At 45.6% G+C, this 17,372-nt stretch overlaps 1 protein-coding gene across 1 annotated transcript in view; it reads right to left on the bottom strand.

The window, feature by feature from the left end:
* PKD1 (polycystin 1, transient receptor potential channel interacting) overlaps window positions 1-16,787 on the bottom strand; it is a 185,255-nt gene extending 168,468 nt beyond the window's left edge. Inside the window, exon 1 of the mRNA XM_056535584.1 lies at window positions 15,946-16,787. Coding sequence (XP_056391559.1) covers window positions 15,946-16,199 — 254 coding nt within the window. The 5' untranslated portion in view covers window positions 16,200-16,787. The remainder of the gene's footprint in view (window positions 1-15,945) is intronic.
* Between the last annotated feature and the right edge of the window lie 585 nt (window positions 16,788-17,372).

Genomic DNA, 17,372 nt, shown 5'->3' on the forward strand with positions numbered 1-17,372 from the left:
CGGTTACCGTATACGGTTTTCCGCTAAAAAACGTATGACAAAAACCGTATGCAACCGTATACAACTGTATACAACCGTATGACTCCAAATTAAAACGTATACGGTTTTTCCCCCGTACGGTTCTATCCGTTTGCATCAGTTTTTGCCAGCGGTTTTGCTATTTTGTTGGAATTAGTTTTCCAGCAATTTAATAAAGTTACTATTGTTCTATTGAAATTCCAATCTGCGCATGTGTCAACTCCAAAAAACGGATTAGAAAAACCGTGTGCAACCGTATTCTGAAATTCTGTGTACGGTTCTCATAGACAACAATGTTAAAAGTACCGCATACGATTCGCATACGGTTTTCCAACCGGAAACATCGTTTTTGCCTACGGTTGAAAAATCGGCAAAACCGTATCTGAGGCAAAAACGGATGCAACCGTACAAAACATTTGGAATACGGTTTACAATGCATTCTCTATGCATACGGTTTCGGATACGGTCGTATACGTTTTTTTGCGGGAAACCGTATACGGTTACCGTATTTGAAAAACGTAGTGTGAACCCAGCCTAAAATAGCCACTCATTAGCTCGTTCCCCTCTCATCATGCTTGAAACAATGGCTCTCATTTACTATTACAAACCCGGCAATGTTTTGTCGGGTTTTGAGCCAGAATTGAGAAAAACCTGAATAACTCTCCATTTTACTGAGAAAACCCGAAAAAGGGGCGTGGATGTCGGGGAAAGGGGGCATGTCCACAGAAAAGGGGCGTGTTCCTGACATTTTCATAAAAACCCAACATATTTACTAAGGTTTCCACAGAAAATGTGGTGGATTTGAGCTGAGGAAAACCAGACAGATCAGAGCAGGGGTAAAAAAAAAGTAAAATGTAGGGAAATCTTAGTAAATACTGTGGAAAAAAATTGTAGGGAATTAAAAGCCACAAAGAAAACCATAGAACACCCTTAGTAAATCAGGGCCAATGTGTATAAGATGGGGCCTCCATCTGGAGCTACACCCAAGGTAAGGCTGGGTTCACACTACGTTTTCTCCCATACGGGAGCGCATACGGCAGGGGGTATGTGACCGTATGTGACCGTATGCGCTTCCGTATGTGACCGTATGCGCTCCCGTATGTCATTCATTTCAATGAGCCGACCGGAGTGAAACGTTCGGTCCGGTCGGCTCATTTTTGCGCCGTATGCGCTTTTACAACCGGACCTAAAACTGTGGTCAACCACGGTTTTAGGTCCGGTTGTAAAAGCGCATACGGCGCAAAAATGAGCCGACCGGACCGAACGTTTCACTCCGGTCGGCTCACTGAAATGAATGACATACGGGAGCGCATACGGTCACATACGGGAGCGCGAGCTTTTAGCTCCCCCCTGCCGTATGCGCTCCCGTATGGGACAAAACGTAGTGTGAACCCAGCCTAATTTGGCTTGTACATCCTTTTCCCTCTGCTCCAGTAAAAAACAACCACAATTAGGCTGGGTTCACACCACCTTTTTGCAATACAGTTCTCATTAGGGATCAACCGATATAGTTTTTTTAGGGCCAAAACCGATACTCTGTGGAGGTTAGGGCCGATAGCCGATAACTTATACCGATATTCCGGTATAAGTTATCGGCTATTTATCCCACCCGACGACACCGCTGCAGATCATTGATTTAAAGCGGGTGCTTTAAATCAATGAACTGCTGTGGCTTTTGCGGTGCCAGAGACCGCCGCCGCTACCCGCTTCTCTCCCCCTATCTGTCCGGGGGTCCTGAGTCCTTTCACCGCCCCGCCGCCGCTGCCCCACTGCCTCCCCCATCCCCAGTTTTATAATTACCTGTTCCCAGGGCCAGGGGTCCACGCTACCTCTGGCTCCTGCGGCGTCCTCCTGAGCTGTCACTGTGCGCACTGACGGTGACGACGCGTTGAGGATGTCACTCGTCGCTGCGCAGCGTACAGCGCAACACAGGATGCGCAGGAGCCAGAAACAGCACGGACCCCGGGCCCAGGTCATTATAAAACCGGGGATGAGGGAGGCAATGGGGCAGCGGCGGAGGCGGTCTCTGGCCAGGGCGGTGCGGTGGGGGGTGCTGCGCGGTGCGGTGGTAGGGGGTGCGGGGCATTATCGGATTATCGGCAAGGTAATTGCCGATACCGATAACGTCCAAAATCGTGAAAATCGGCCGATAATATCGGCCAAACCGATAATCGGTTGATACCTAGTTCCCATATAAGGTTTTGGGGCAGCGGCAGAGGCGGTCTCTGGCCAGGGCTGTGCGGTGGGGGGTGCTGCGCGGTGCGGTGGTGGGGGATGTGGTGCGGTAGTGGGGCATTATCGGATTATCGGCAAGGTAATTGCCAATACTGATAACGTCCAAAATCGTGAATATCAGCCAAACCGATAATCGGTCGATACCCAGTTCCCATATAAGGTTTTTGATTTTTTTTTAAACGGATTCCTCAAAACCTGACTAAACTGTATCAAAACGTGTGTACACATTTTTATCTGTATACGGTTTGAAAAATGACGTCCGGTTGCATCTGTTTTTCAAGAAGAAAAAAAATGTATATGTTTTTAACTTTTCACTCCAATATGAATAAAGTTTCATTTGTTTGATTGAGACTCCAAGAAAAAAAAACTGTGCAAAGTATAAAACTGTATGGTGAAAACCGGATGGAACCTTACGCACATACGGTTCTGAACGGGTTCCCATTGACTCCCATGTTAAAAAAAAAATACATATACGGTTTAATACGTTTTTTTTTTACCCGGACCAAAAACCGTGGTAGGCCAAGTTAAAAAACCGTACGGTTTGAAAAACGGAGACAACCGTATACGTTATGGTGCATACAGTTTTGAATGGGAAGTCTATGGGCGCGGTTTTCTGTACGGTTGCATACGTTTTTTTTTTAAATGAAACCGTACGCCGAAACCGTATGGCGAAATGGTGGTGTGAAGTGAACCCACCCCAACAGTGCCTCCTAGGGGTAAAACTATTGAAGTGACCCTCATACACCCTTCTACTGATGTCCATTGTGGGAATCAAAGCATTTTAATGGGATTTAGTGGAGACGCTTCTTGCAGCAGAAGGTCATCTACCTCTAATCCTATATACTGAACTTTCTTTATATCCATAATGTGCGTCTCGTTCACATACACATCACAATATTCTGTTACATAAGTTCACAGCACATTCAGAACATATTGCAGCATGTTATTCCTTGTAGTTGGCAGGTGTTTACCATCAGCACTTCCAAAATATCTCCAAAATTTATAGTCCCGACACCTCTTTACTCTCCAGTTCAATGGGCCAAAATACATACAAAACCACTTCGTATCCAAGAGTACGGCCTCGCTTACATATTGCTTATTCCATCTGGATACCATACACTGTTACCCACATCGATATTACATGTAACGCCCCACCCCCCCTCCTTAATGGACTATATACAGTATATTGGGACACTTAGTGTACCCTCTGCACTAACATTTCTGATTCACAGAATTAAAGGGCTCTATAGAGCAGAGTTTGCAAACCAGGGTGCCTCCAGCTGTTGCAAAACTACAACTCCCAGCATGCCCGGACAGCCGAAGGCTGGGAGTTGTAGTTTTGCAACAGCTGGAGGCATCCTGGTTGGGAAATACTGGTATAAAGGGAACACTACAAGCCTTCGGCTGTCCGGGCATGCTGGGAGTTGTAGTTTAGCAATAGCTGGAGGCATCCTGGTTGGGAAACACTGCTATAAAGGGAACACTAAAAAGCCTTCGGCTGTCCGGGCATGCTGGGAGTTGTAGTTTTGCAACAGCTGGAGGCATCCTGGTAGGGAAACACTGCAATAAAGGGAACACTAAAAAGCCTTCGGCTGTCCGGGCATGCTGGGAGTTGTAGTTTTGCAATAGTTGGAGGCATCCTGGTTGGAAAACACTGCTATAAAGGGAACACTAAAAGCCTTCTGCTGTCCGGGCATGCTGGGAGTTGTAGTTTTGCAATAGTTGGAGGCATCCTGGTTGGGAAACACTGCTATAAAGGGAACACTAAAAGCCTTCGGCTGTCCGGGCATGCTGGGAGTTGTAGTTTTGCAACAGCTGGAGGCACCTTGATTGGGAAACACTGCTATAAAGGGAACACTAAAAGCCTTCGGCTGTCCAGACATGCTGGGAGTTGTAGTTTTGCAACAGCTGGAGGCACCCTGGTTGGGAAATACTGCTATAAAGGGAACACTAAAAGCCTTCGGCTGTCCGGGCATGCTGGGAGTTGTAGTTTTGCAACAGCTGAAGGCATCCTGGTTGGGAAACACTTCTATAAAGGGAACACTACAAATCTTCACTGTCCGGGCATGCTGGGAGTCATAGTTTTGCAACAGCTGGAGCAGTATAAAGATAGAGCTGGGAGGTAAGGTGTATAAATAGTAGTTATAAAGCTCCCCTCCCAGCTCTATCTGTATACTGCTGCTGCTATCTCTATGGGATCAGAATATATAGTAGTTTTGTATAACTACTATACAGTATATTGATCCCATAGAGATAGCAGCAGTATACAGATAGAGCTGGAGGGGAGTTGTATAACTACTTAATATCCTGATCCCATAGAGATAGCAGAAGTATACAGATAGAGTTGGGAGGGGAGATATATAACTACTATTCATACACCTTCCCTCCCAGCTCTATCTGTATATTGCTGCTGCTATCTCTATGGGATCAGGATATATATATTAGTTATACACCTCCTCTCCAGCTCTATCTGTATACTGCTGCTATCTCTATGGGATCAGGATATATATAGTAGTTATACACCTCCCTTCCAGCTTTATCTGTATACTGCTGCTATCTCTATGGGATCAGGATATATATATTAGTTATACACCTCCTCTCCAGCTCTATCTGTATACTGCTGCTATCTCTATGGGATCAGGATATATAGTAGTTATACACCTCCCTTCCAGCTCTATCTGTATACTGCTTCTAAATCTATGGGAAAAGGATATATAGTAGTTATACACCTCCCTCCCAGCTCTATCTGTATATTGCTGCTGCTATCTCTATGGGATCAGGATATATATATTAGTTATACACCTCCCCTCCAGCTCTATCTGTATACTGCTTCTCTATCTACGGGAACAGGATATATAGTAGTTATACACCTCCCTTCCAGCTCTATCTGTATACTGCTGTTATCTCTAATGGAACAGGATATATAGTAGTTATACACCTCCCTTCCAGCTCTATCTGTATACTGCTTCTATATCTACGGGAACAGGATATATAGTAGTTATACACCTCCCTTCCAGCTCTATCTGTATACTGCTGTTATCTCTAATGGAACAGGATATATAGTAGTTATACACCTCCCTTCCAGCTCTATCTGTATACTGCTTCTATATCTATGGGAACAGGATATATAATAGTTATACACCTCCCCTCCTTATGGGATCCCTGAAAACGTGTTCCCACGTTGTAACTGTGTTTATTTTTTATTTATTTTTTTTTTATTTTCCCAACATCAAAGCAAAAATGTTGCTAATTACAGCAATCGCGCAAATTGGGTCAAAAACTGGTCATTCCTACAGCGATTTTGAAAAAATCTTGGCCAAAACAGGGTTAAAATGTGTAAAAAATGTATGTATTAAAAAATGTATGTATGTATTATCCCATAGGATCTAATATATCAGAAATCTCCAAACTGTACACCCCCGGATGTTGCAAAACTACAACTCCCAGCATGCCCGGACAGCCGAAGGCTGTCCGGGCATGCTGGGAGTTGTAGTTTTGCAACAGCTGGAGATCCACAGTTTGGGAAACACTGTATTATACGCTTATGGAAGGAAATTTTCGGATGGGACCATGAAACAAATATGGCCGCCTCCATTAAGGCGAATTTCGGTGGAGGTAGAGGAAGAAGACGACGTTACGTAATTCTGTCCTGTGTGAACACCGGCGGCCGTAGCGGCTCCGCGCTCTCCTGGTACTGGTTTCCAGCTCCCAGCTGTGAGATCTGCAGCTCTTTCCTTCAATGCACATTTACACATAGTTCACATTCCACCCCAAAGTTACCATGGCGAAAACTCCGCTGGATAAAAAAACGGTTTCCTACGTTTGTGTGGTATTTCCCCCCCCCCCCCCCCCCCCCATCATCTTCCGAAGAGGGAAAAAAAACAAAAAAAAAAAAACATATAAAGTTAAGAGTTCACAACGACTCTATAAATCATTGAACAATTTACGCTAATGTACTTTGCGTTTTAATCCTTCGCTATTTTCAAGAGCTCCGCTTGCTGTCACTTAAAGGAGCTTTCCCAAGAATGAACGTTTAAGGGGTAATCCGCCCCCTAGAGACATCTTAGGGGATAGTGATGAGCGGCAGGCGGCCATATTCGAATTTGCGATATTTCGCGAATATATAGACGATTATTGGTCCTACCTTCACGAAATTCGCGCATTCGCTTTGTCCGTTCACTTTTTTTTTTACCCCATGAGAAAATTTGCGTCCTTACGAATATATGGCACGAATGTATAGCACTATATTGTAAATATTTGCCAAATCGCAAAGTGCCGATATTCGCGATAAAAATTCGCATTACGAATGTTCGTGTTTAACACTAGTAGGAGACACAATCCCAACCCCCCCCCCCCCCCCCAGCACAATCTCCGGCCTGGCATAAATGTTCAGAACGCCTGCTTTGCTAGGCTGTGGGCGGCCGTGGTCGTGGCACCATCCCTCCATTAAAGGAGAACTGTAGTACAATATAACTTATCCCCTTAAAGGGGTACTCCGGTGAAAACCTTTTTTCTTTTAAATCAAATGGTGGCAGAAAGTTAAACATATTTGTAAATTACTTCTATTAAAAAATCTTAATCCTTCCAGTACTTATTAGCTGCTGAATGCTACAGAGGAAATTCCTTTCTTTTTGGAACACTGATGACATCACGAGCACAGTGCTCTCTGCTGACATCTCTGTCCATTTTAGCAACCATGCATAGCAGATGTATGCTAAGGGCAGCATGGTGGCTCAGTGGTTAGCACTGCTGCCTTACAGTGCTGGGCACTTGGGTTCAAATCCCACTAAGGACAACAACAATTATTATTATAATAACGTCAGCAGAGAGCACTGTGCTCGTGATGTCATCAGAGAGCAATCCAAAAAGAAAAGAATTTCCTCTGTAATATTCAGCAGCTAATAAGTACTGGAAGAATTAAGATTTTGTAATAGAAGAAATTTACAAATATGTTTAACTTTCTGCCACCAGTTAATTTAAAAGAGAAAAGGTTTTCACCGGAGTACCCCTTTAACCGGGGATAAGTTATAGATCAAGGGCCCCCCCCCGTGATTTCCTGTACGGGGCCACAGCAGTATGCTGGAAGGGGGCGTTACATACCCACCTGACGCAGCGGCCGACACGCCCCCTTCCATGTATCCCATAGAAATACATGGAGGGGGTGTGTCTGCCGTGGCTTCCTGCAGACTGCTGGGGCCCCGTACAGGAGATCGCGGGGGGCCCCATCGGTCGGACTCCCCCCTATCCTTCAGATAGGGGATAGGTTATATTGCACTACAGTTCTCCATTAATGTCTATGGGAGGGGGGAGGTGGCGCGACGGCTCATAACTCGGCAGGGAGCGAAGTTCTCATCGTGCAGCAGATAACTGGGGTGCCGGGTAGGAGATCCCGGGGATCCCAGTGGCCAGAGCCCCTGCGATCAGACATCATATCCCCTATCCTTTGAATAGGGTATAAGATGTCCAGGGGCGGAGTACCCCTCTAAGGCTGCATTCACACCACGTTTTTGCAATACAGTTCCCGTATACGTTTTCAATGTGAAAACCGTACGGAACCGTATTGAAAACCGTATACATTGACTCTCCATTGAAAACCGTATGCCAAACCATGCATCAGGTTGTGTCCGTTTTGCATCCTGTAAGGTTTTGTCAGTTTTTTTTTCCGTACCCAAAACCGTAGTCTACGGCTGGGTTCACACCACGTTTTTCAAATACGGTAACCGTATACGGTTTTCCGCAAAAAAACTTATACGACCGTATCCGAAACCGTACGCATAGAGAATGCATTGTAAACCGTATTCCAAATGTTGTGTACGGTTGCATCCGTTTTGCCTCGGATACGGTTTTGCCGATTTTTCAACCGTAGGCAAAAACGCTGTCGACCACGTTTTTGCCTCCGGTTGGAAAACCGTATGCGAACCGTATGCGGTTCTTTTAACATTGTTGTCTGTGAGAACCGTACACAGAATTTCAGAATACGTTTGTATACGGTTTTTCTAATCCGTTTTTGGAGTTGACACATGCGCAGATTGGAATTTCAATAGAACAATAGTAACTTTATTAAATTGCTGGAAAACTAATTCCAACAAAACAGCAAAACCGTTGGCAAAAACTGATGCAAACGGATAGAACCGTACGGGGAAAAACCGTATACGTTTTAATTTGGAGTCATACGGTTGTATAAGGTTGCATACAGTTTTTGCCATACATTTTTTAGCGGGAAAACCGTATACGGTAACCGTATTTGAAAAACGTGGTGTGAACCCAGCCTACCATGGTTTTTGGTCCAGGTGAAAAACTGTATTAAACCGTATATGTTTTTTTTTTTTTTTACATGGGAAGGTCAATGGGAACCGTACATAATTGTATGTGCGTACGGTTCCATCCAGTTTTCACCATACGGTTTTTGACTTTGCACAGTTTTTTTTCTTGGAATTTCAATCAAACAAGTGAAACTTGTTTCAAAATGGAGTGAAAAGTTAAAAACGTATAAGTTTTTTTCTTTAAAAAAACGGATGCAACTGGACATCATTTTTCAAACGGTATACGGTTTTTAACCGTATACAGGTTGAAATTTGTACACACGTTTTGATACAGTTTAGTCCGGTTTTGAGGAATCCGTTTTTCATCAAAAACTTGATACGGGAACTGTACTGCATAAACGTGGTGTGAATGAAGCCTAAACCTGTCCACAGGATGACTGGTGGATTGTGTGGGAAACCAACTGCTGGTCACCACAAGAAAGGTCCCTTGTCCCCAGAGTGAATGGATCGGAAATGCGCACGCTCAGCACTCGGATATCTTCTCAAGTCCCAAGCCGCCACCGAAATCCTTGCTGATCGGAATTCCGCACAAAGATTCTGTGGTGTGAACATACCCTCTGGCCTCATTCACGCATCAGAATTTTCAGAAAATCCAGCAGAAAAAATCATCTAGTTTTTAATGGGATTGTTCTGCACCGTTTACACGGCGGAATTTCTGCGGTGGAAAAATCTGTCACAGAAATTCTAATTCCAATTTGTAGCCCTTATGTAACACTAACCAACAACGTTCTATGTCTCACCCCTTAACACAGGGGAACGCCCAATTCTTTGTCAATTTTTATTATCCTAGGGACAGTCCCATAAAAATTAGGACTGCTGAAGCGGCAGAGGCTTAGGTAAAAACAGAGCATATGTGACATTTTTGTAAGAGAAAAAAAAATAAAAAATACTTGTATAGTGTTTTTTTTTTTTTTGTTTTTTTAAGGGAGCAGGGGCCAAATCACCATGGCCAGAAGTAAGCCTGGAGTCAATAAGGAATTATAAAACGCTAGGCCCACGTGGCATTTTTTTCAACCTGTAAGGGTCCGTTCACACGAGCAGATTACCTGCGCATTTTCCGCAATGTATTTGCTGAGGAAAATCCGCAATGGATTTTGCTACCATTGACTTCAATGGGTCCAAAGGAAAATCTGCAACTCTATTACGGATTGCAGATTTTCTGCTGAGCCATTGAAGTCAATAGTAGCAAAATCCGCATCGGATTTTCCGCAGCAAATAAGTTGCTGAAAATACGCAGGTAATCCGCCTGTGTGAACGGACCCTAAGGTTACATTTCCACACAACTCTTTTCTGGCAACTTTCTTTGTTTGTTTTTCTTTTTTATGAAAAAAACGCCCAACTGCTAACACTTTTTCCTGCATTTTGACAAGGTTCTTTTTCTGCCATTTTGTCTGGAATTTTTTTTTATTTTTTTTTTTCATTTTAATGTAAATTCCTTTTTTGAGTATTCGGCAGTTTCTTACTGCTTTTAGAAATACATTTTTCACACAGAAGTGATCAAACAGAAAAAAAAAAAAAAAAATTGTGATTTTTGTCTGCATTTTTTTTCCACACAGAAGTTTAAAGACAAAAAAAAAGCCAAGATTCATAAAAAAAAAAAAAAAAAAAACACCATAGTCTCAGCATGCTCCGATTTTACCAAATTAGTTTTCCCAATATCGCAGCATATTGAGATTTTGGCATTTTTTATGTCTATGTCAGAGAAAAAAAAGTCATTTAGGGTGCGTTCCCACAGGGCGTATATGCAGCGTATTTGACGCTGCGCAAAATGTATGGCAGCAGCGGGAAATACGCTGCGTATCCCTTGCTCACTAAACACACAGGGCTTTCCGGCGACAGCCCTATGTGTGTAGTGAGTTTTGGAGGCGGAGCCGCGCGTCACAGATACGCCGGCACACGGCCCCGCCTCCAAAACTCACTACACACATAGGGCTGCCGCCGGAAAGCTCTGTGTGTATAGTGAGCAAGGGATACGCAGCATATTTCCCGCTGCTGCCATACATTTTGCGCAGATTCAAATACGCTGCATATACGCCCTGTGGGAACGCACCCTAAAAAACCCCGTGCCAGTTTATCATTGGCTTTCCCCCCCCCCCCCCCCCCCCCATTTCCTTAATGCAAATCTTTCATGATAAAAGAAACTTACATGAAGTATTGATGAAAACGCAGGGGGAAAACGCCAAATGAAAAAAAAAAGCCAAGACTAAAACTCACTATTTTTGTGCAAAATAAGAGGGGAGGTTTGTTTTTTTTTTTTGTAAAAAAAAAAAAAAAAAACAAACAAAAGTCGTGTAACTTATTTTTGCTGCATAACTTATTTTTGGCGTTTTTTATTTTACTGAAATAAATGCCACTAAAAACTGTCTCCTCATTTTTGTACTCCACAAATGTGTTTTGTTTGTTTTTCTCAAAAATATTGGGTTTTATTTTTGGCCTTTTTTATTTTCTTTGGCTTTTTTTTTTTTTCCCTTTGGGTTTTCTCATTACAGGTCATGTGAATCGTTCATCAAGTATTTCTATTGTGAGAAAAAAAAATGCCAGAAAAAAAATGCCAATCTTAAAGGGGTACTCCGGTGCTTAAACATCTTATCCCCTATCCAAAAGGATAGGGGATAAGATGCCTGATCGCGGGAGTCCCGCCGCTAGGGACCCCCGGGATCATGCACGCGGCACCCCGTTTGTAATCAGCGCCCAGAGCGTGTTCGCTCCGGATCTGATTATGGTCGACCACAGGGCGGGCGGCGTGTGACGTCACGCCTCCGCCTCCGTGTGACGTCACGCTCCGCCCCTCAATGCAAGCCTACGGCTTGCATTGAGGGGCGGAGCGAGACGTCACACGGGGGTGGAGAGGTGACGTCACACGCCGCCGGCCCTGCGGTCACCGGTAATCAGTCCCGGAGCGAACACGCTCCGGGCACTGATTACAAACGGGGTGCCGCGTGCATGATCCCCGGGGTCCCCAGTGGCGGGACTCCCGCGATCAGGCATCTTATACCCTATCCTTTGGATAGGGGATAAGATGTTTAAGCACCGGAGTACCCCTTTAAACACAGATTGTGTTTTTTTTTTCTTCCTAGTCTATGGGAGAAAAAAATGCAACGACTTCCTAAAACAAAATGTCATAGTCTCGGCATGCTGCAATTTTTTGGAAAACCGCCACTGAGCCAAATTAAACGCCAATGAAGGGTGAAATAACGCCAAGTGGGTTTGGTGTTTCATATTTTGCTATTGATAGCTAACACCAAATTTGGCAGATTTGGCTGCTTTCACACTACGAATGGTGGATTCCCTGGCGTGTATACAAAATGGGATTCTGACGTTTACAACCATTGACAGACACGGGCCCCGTCGACATCATTAATCAGCGACAAAGAACGTATACGTGCGGAAAACCAACCGACCGTAGTCACGTGGGGCTCCTTAAGTGTCTGACATTTTGACAGGTTGGCGACGGTCAAGTGCCTCTCAGAAGGTGGTGTGAACGAGCCCTAATTGAAAGTCTGGCCTTGTTGCCTGTAGCAACCAGAGCTAAATTTTCATCCCTTAAACTGCTGTGGAGAAATGAAAGTAATTGGTCGCTATGGGCAACAAGGCCGCTTCTGGTAAGTGAGGCCTAGGAAGTTGCTGCTTGGTTTCAATTCTATCGATATATATATAAGGAAATGTGATATTTCTGGGCATCTAGAAAGTTGGGTTTCCTAAATTTTAAAGCAGTGGTCTGCAAAACGACAACTCCCAGCATGCCGCAGCCATTTTCTTTCCTGATTCCAGTCTGTTATTTTCTTTCATAAGGCTAGGTTCACACTGCGGAATCTCCGGGCAGAAAATTTCCGCCCAGAGATTCCGAGTGCGGCCAGCGCCGGCTTAGTCAGTCGGCTCTAGGACCGTGCGGACACTGCAGTCTCCAATAGGCTGCAATGTGTTTCGCGAGTATTTCCGCCTGAAGAATGAGCAACGCCATTCTTCAGGCGGAAATTTTAAAGCAGATTTTCCGTTCACAAATTCCGCTTCACAAATTCTGCAGTGTGAATTTGTGAACGGAAACCCATTCACTACACTATACATTTTAGTAAGCGGAATTTCTGCCTGCAATTGCATAGCGGAATTGCAGTCAGAAATTCCGTAGTGTGAACCTAGCCTTAGGGTATAATACAGTGCTCTCCAAACTGTGGACCTCCAGCTGTTGTAAAACTACAACTCCCAGCATGCTGCAGCCATTTTCTTTCCTGATTCCAGTCTGTTATTTTCTTTCATAAGCATATGAAAGAAACGGACAGCCAACGGCTGTCCGGGCATGCTGGGAGTTGTAGTTTTGCATCATCTGGAGGCCCACAGTTCGGAGACCACTGATCCAAAGTATTGGTCTACCCCAGGGATCAAGTCCTGCAGGAACGCATAGGAACTGAGTTCCTGCACTTTTTCCACAGCAGGAACACTGTTCCCATTATCAGAAGTCCTGCAGGACCGATCCTTGGGTGGAAATCATGGGTGAGTTCCCTCACTTTTTTTTTCCAGGACTTGACCCCTGGTCTACCCGTTCTCAAAATTCTTATCTAGGGGGGGGAACAATAGCACCCGTTAAAGCCCTACCAAACAGGTGGAAGCACTTACGCCCGTTCCCTCTTTATACCCTTTTTGCCAATCAGACGACCATAAGAAAGTCACATGACTCATTTAAGATAAGGGATAGGTGTCTGATTGTGGGACCCCCGCAATCTCCAGAACGGGGCCCCCTACTCTCCTCACCACATGGAGTGTGTGGTCAACAAGTACTCGTGTATCTCCAGCACTCCCATAGAGAATGTACTACGCATGCTGACCCTGCGCTCAATACAGCGGGGACAGTCAGGGCCCCATTCTGGGGAATATGGAGGTCCCAAAGGTTGGACCCCTAACGAGCAGACACTCATCCCCTACCGTGTGGATAGGGGATATGTTTTTAAACGATGGGGTACCCCTTTAACGTCAGTCATACTGATGGTTTCCTTTTAGGCACTTACGGGGCAGGCGGGGGGGGGGGGGGGTAGGACAGTGACTGATCTCTCCCCGCTCTGATCCCACGTCTTCCCAGTCATCAAATTTATTCTGAATTTTCAAAAATGAGCAACAACAGGATATAAACAGGAAATCCCACATGTCTATTACACAGCCAGATGTTGGGAATCTATCGCCAAAACAAATTGTCCTAAAATACGAATACTTAGCAAATATAGGGCGAAAAAAATAAAAAATGTTACACTGCGGCGCATACGCAGCAGAGTGGCACCTCATATAAAAGTACCGCTGATGCCCAATTTTGTATGACAATAATGTAGCCTATGTACACGGCGACTGCTATTTCTGTGTATGTCTATGGGCCGCGCTATACTGTGGTTCCGCCATGCATTGCCCACATGGATCGGGTTATGCAGCTTGAAGTCCCATAGTAAGCGACGGTATTATAAGTATTATGCAACACTGGCTGCTGATTTCTATTGGGTGTGTACGATGGGGCACCTAACTTGTGCCATGAAGACCCCCATATCCTGCCGCATCTATGGCACTCTCCTCACCCCATAAGTCTGCAGCCCTTATGTGGCATGTTAGCCTGGTCCTATAATACTGTGGGACAACATCTGGCTAGAAGCACCTATTATGTAACACAGTGCCAGTCTATGGGCTGCGACTATACCCTGCAGAATGCCCATGTGCAGTCAGTTATAACTACAACCAATGATGCTGTTTCATTAAAGCAATATTCTCTCCAGCTATTGCATAACTACAACTCCCATCATGCCCTGACAGCCGATGTCAACTTGCAGTTCTCCAGCATTTGCAAAACCACAACTCCCATTATGCCCTGACAACCAAGGCCAACCTGTAGCTCTCCAGCTGATGCAAAATTACAACTCCCATCGTACCCTGACAGCCAATGCCAACCTGCAGCTCTCCAACTGTTGCAAAACCACAACTCCCATCATGCCCTGAAAGCCGATGCCAACCTGCAGCTCTCTAGCTGTTGCAAAATTACAACTCCCATCGTACCCTGACAGCCAATGCCAACCTGCAGCTCTTCAGCTTTTGCAAAACCACAACTCCCAGCAAGCCTTGACAGCCAATGCCAACCTGCAGGTCTCCGGCTGTTGCAAAATTACAACTCCCCTGACAGCAGATGCCAACTTGCAGTTCTCCTGCATTTGCAAAACCACAACTCCCATTATGCCCTGACAACCAACGCCAACCTGTAGCTCTCCAGCTGATGCAAAATTACAACTCCCATCGTACCCTGACAGCCGATGCCAACCTGCAGGTCTCCAACTGTTGCAAAATTACAACTCCCATCGTACCCTGACAGCCAATGCCAACCTGTAGCTCTCCAACTGTTGCAAAACCACAACTCCCATCATGCCCTGACAGCCGCTGCCAACCTGCAGCTCTCCAGCTGTTGCAAAATTACAACTCCCATCATGCCCTGACAACCGATGCCAACCTGTAGCTCTCCGGCTGTTGCAAAATTACAACTCCCATCATGCCCTGACAGCAGATGCCAACTTGCAGTTCTCCAGCATTTGCAAAACCACAACTCCCATTATGCCCTGACAACCAAGGCCAACCTGTAGCTCTCCAGCTGATGCAAAATTACAACTCCCATCGTACCCTGACAGCCGATGCCAACCTGCAGCTCTCCAGCTGTTGCAAAATTACAACTCCCATCATGCCCTGACAGCCGATGCCAACCTGCAGCTCTCCGGCTGGCGCAAAATTACAACTCCCATCATGCCCTGACAGCCGATGCCAACCTGCAGCTCTCCAGCTGTTGCAAAATTACAACTCCCATCATGCCCTGACAACCGATGCCAACCTGTAGCTCTCCGGCTGATGCAAAATTACAACTCCCATCATGCCCTGAAAGCCGATGCCAACCTGTAGCTGTCCAGCTGTTGCAAAACCACAACTCCCATCATGCCCTGACAGCCGAAGGCTGTCAGGGCATGATGGGAGTTGTGGTTTAGCAACAGCTGAACAGCCAGTTGTCGGGGCATGATGGGAGTTGTGGTTTAGCGACAGCTGGAGAGCTACAGGTTGGCATCGGCTATCAGAGCATGATGGGAACTGTGGTTTTGAAACAGCCGGAGAGCCGTAATTTGGAGGATCGCTGCACTAAAGGGTTAAATCTTATGTCACCAGAACGTAATACATTGTAACACTGAGGACCATAAACATTCTACTTTTGAAACTCCAAAAAGTATAAAAAAAATAAAATAAAATAAAAAAAAGTTTCTAAAAGTTTCTAAAAGTTTGCAGCTGGCATGCAGGTCACGTGATGCCACAGAGGGTACAAGGTTATGCGGATTGGGGGGGGGGGGGTATAGAAGTTTGGCATACTCACAGCACTGTAACATTGGCAGGTAAAGTCTCCAGCCCCAGCAGCCCTGCTCCAGAACAGTTCACCATGCAGGAGTCGTTGGCACAAGTACAGTTACCCGGGCATGGTTGGCACCATCCCGCCGCTGCCCCCGATCCGAGCCCCAGCAAGAGCCCAGCAAGAAGGAAGGAGAGGGGGCAGAGCTGCAGTCCCAGCACAGGGGGGGAGGCGCCATCTTTTCTTCTTAGGGCTTCAGCCTGGGCATTTCCAAAATGCATAGCTCACTCACATCGCATGGGATCCCCTGCTGCCCCCCACAGCATGCAACACTGGAGAAAGTCCCGATCCCGAGCCCCGGAGTCCCGATCCCGGCTCTCAGCTTGCAGGGAGCTCTCCTCCGAGCCGCCTCTGTGTGTGGGTCGCGCTGTCTTTTCTCTGTCCCGTTAAGGGAGGGAGCATGCAGTACACCGCGGGGAGCTCTAGATGGCGCTGGAGAGGACGGACGGGATTCACGCTTTGGAATGCTGGTGTCGTTTCTCCGCGCGGCCTTTAGGGGGCGCTAAGAATAACCTTTCTTTTGTTCAATGAGACAGAACGACATAATATAAGAACTATGCAGGTCCCGGGTATTTATAGCCCTATTTGACTTCTGGATTCTGCTAAGCCTTAAAACACCTATTAATGACATAACTGGGTGAAATATTATCCCACCATGACACATCTTCTTCCAGGGGACTCTAGAGCAGTGATCTCCAACCTGCGGACCTCCAGATGTTGCAAAACTACAACTCCCAGCATGGCCGGACAGCCGTTGTGGTTTCCAACCAGCGGACCTCCAGATGTGTCAAAACTACAACTCCCAGCATTCCCGGACAGCCGTTGTGGTTTCCAACCAGTGGACCTCCAGATGTTGCAAAACTACAACTCCCAGCATGCCCGGACAGCCGTTGTGGTCTCCAACCTACGGACCTCCAGATGTTGCAAAACTACAACTCCCAGCATGCCACTGTCCGGGCATGCTGGGAGTTGTAGTTTAGCAACATCTGGAGGTCCGCAGGTTGGAGACCACTGCTGAGTCTACTCAGTGTTTTTCCATTTTTGCATTTTCTTTTTTCCTCATCACCTTCTAAAAATCATAACGCTTTCCATTTTGCACCTAAAAATCAATATTATGGCTTATTTTTTGCGCCACCAATTCTACTTTGAAGTGACATCAGTCATTTTACCAAAAAATCCACGGCGAAACGGAAAAAAAAAATCATTGTGCGACAAAATTGAAGAAAAAAGTCATTTTGTAACTTTTGGGGGCTTCCGTTTCTACGCAGTGCATATTTCGGTAAAAATGACACCTTATCATTATTCTGTAGGTCCATATGGTTAAAATGATTCCCTACTTATATAGGTTTGATTTTGTCGTACTTCTGGAAAAAATCATAACAACATGCAGGAAA

The sequence above is a fragment of the Hyla sarda genome, chromosome 8 (assembly GCF_029499605.1).
Source record: "Hyla sarda isolate aHylSar1 chromosome 8, aHylSar1.hap1, whole genome shotgun sequence".
NCBI lineage: Eukaryota > Metazoa > Chordata > Amphibia > Anura > Hylidae > Hyla > Hyla sarda.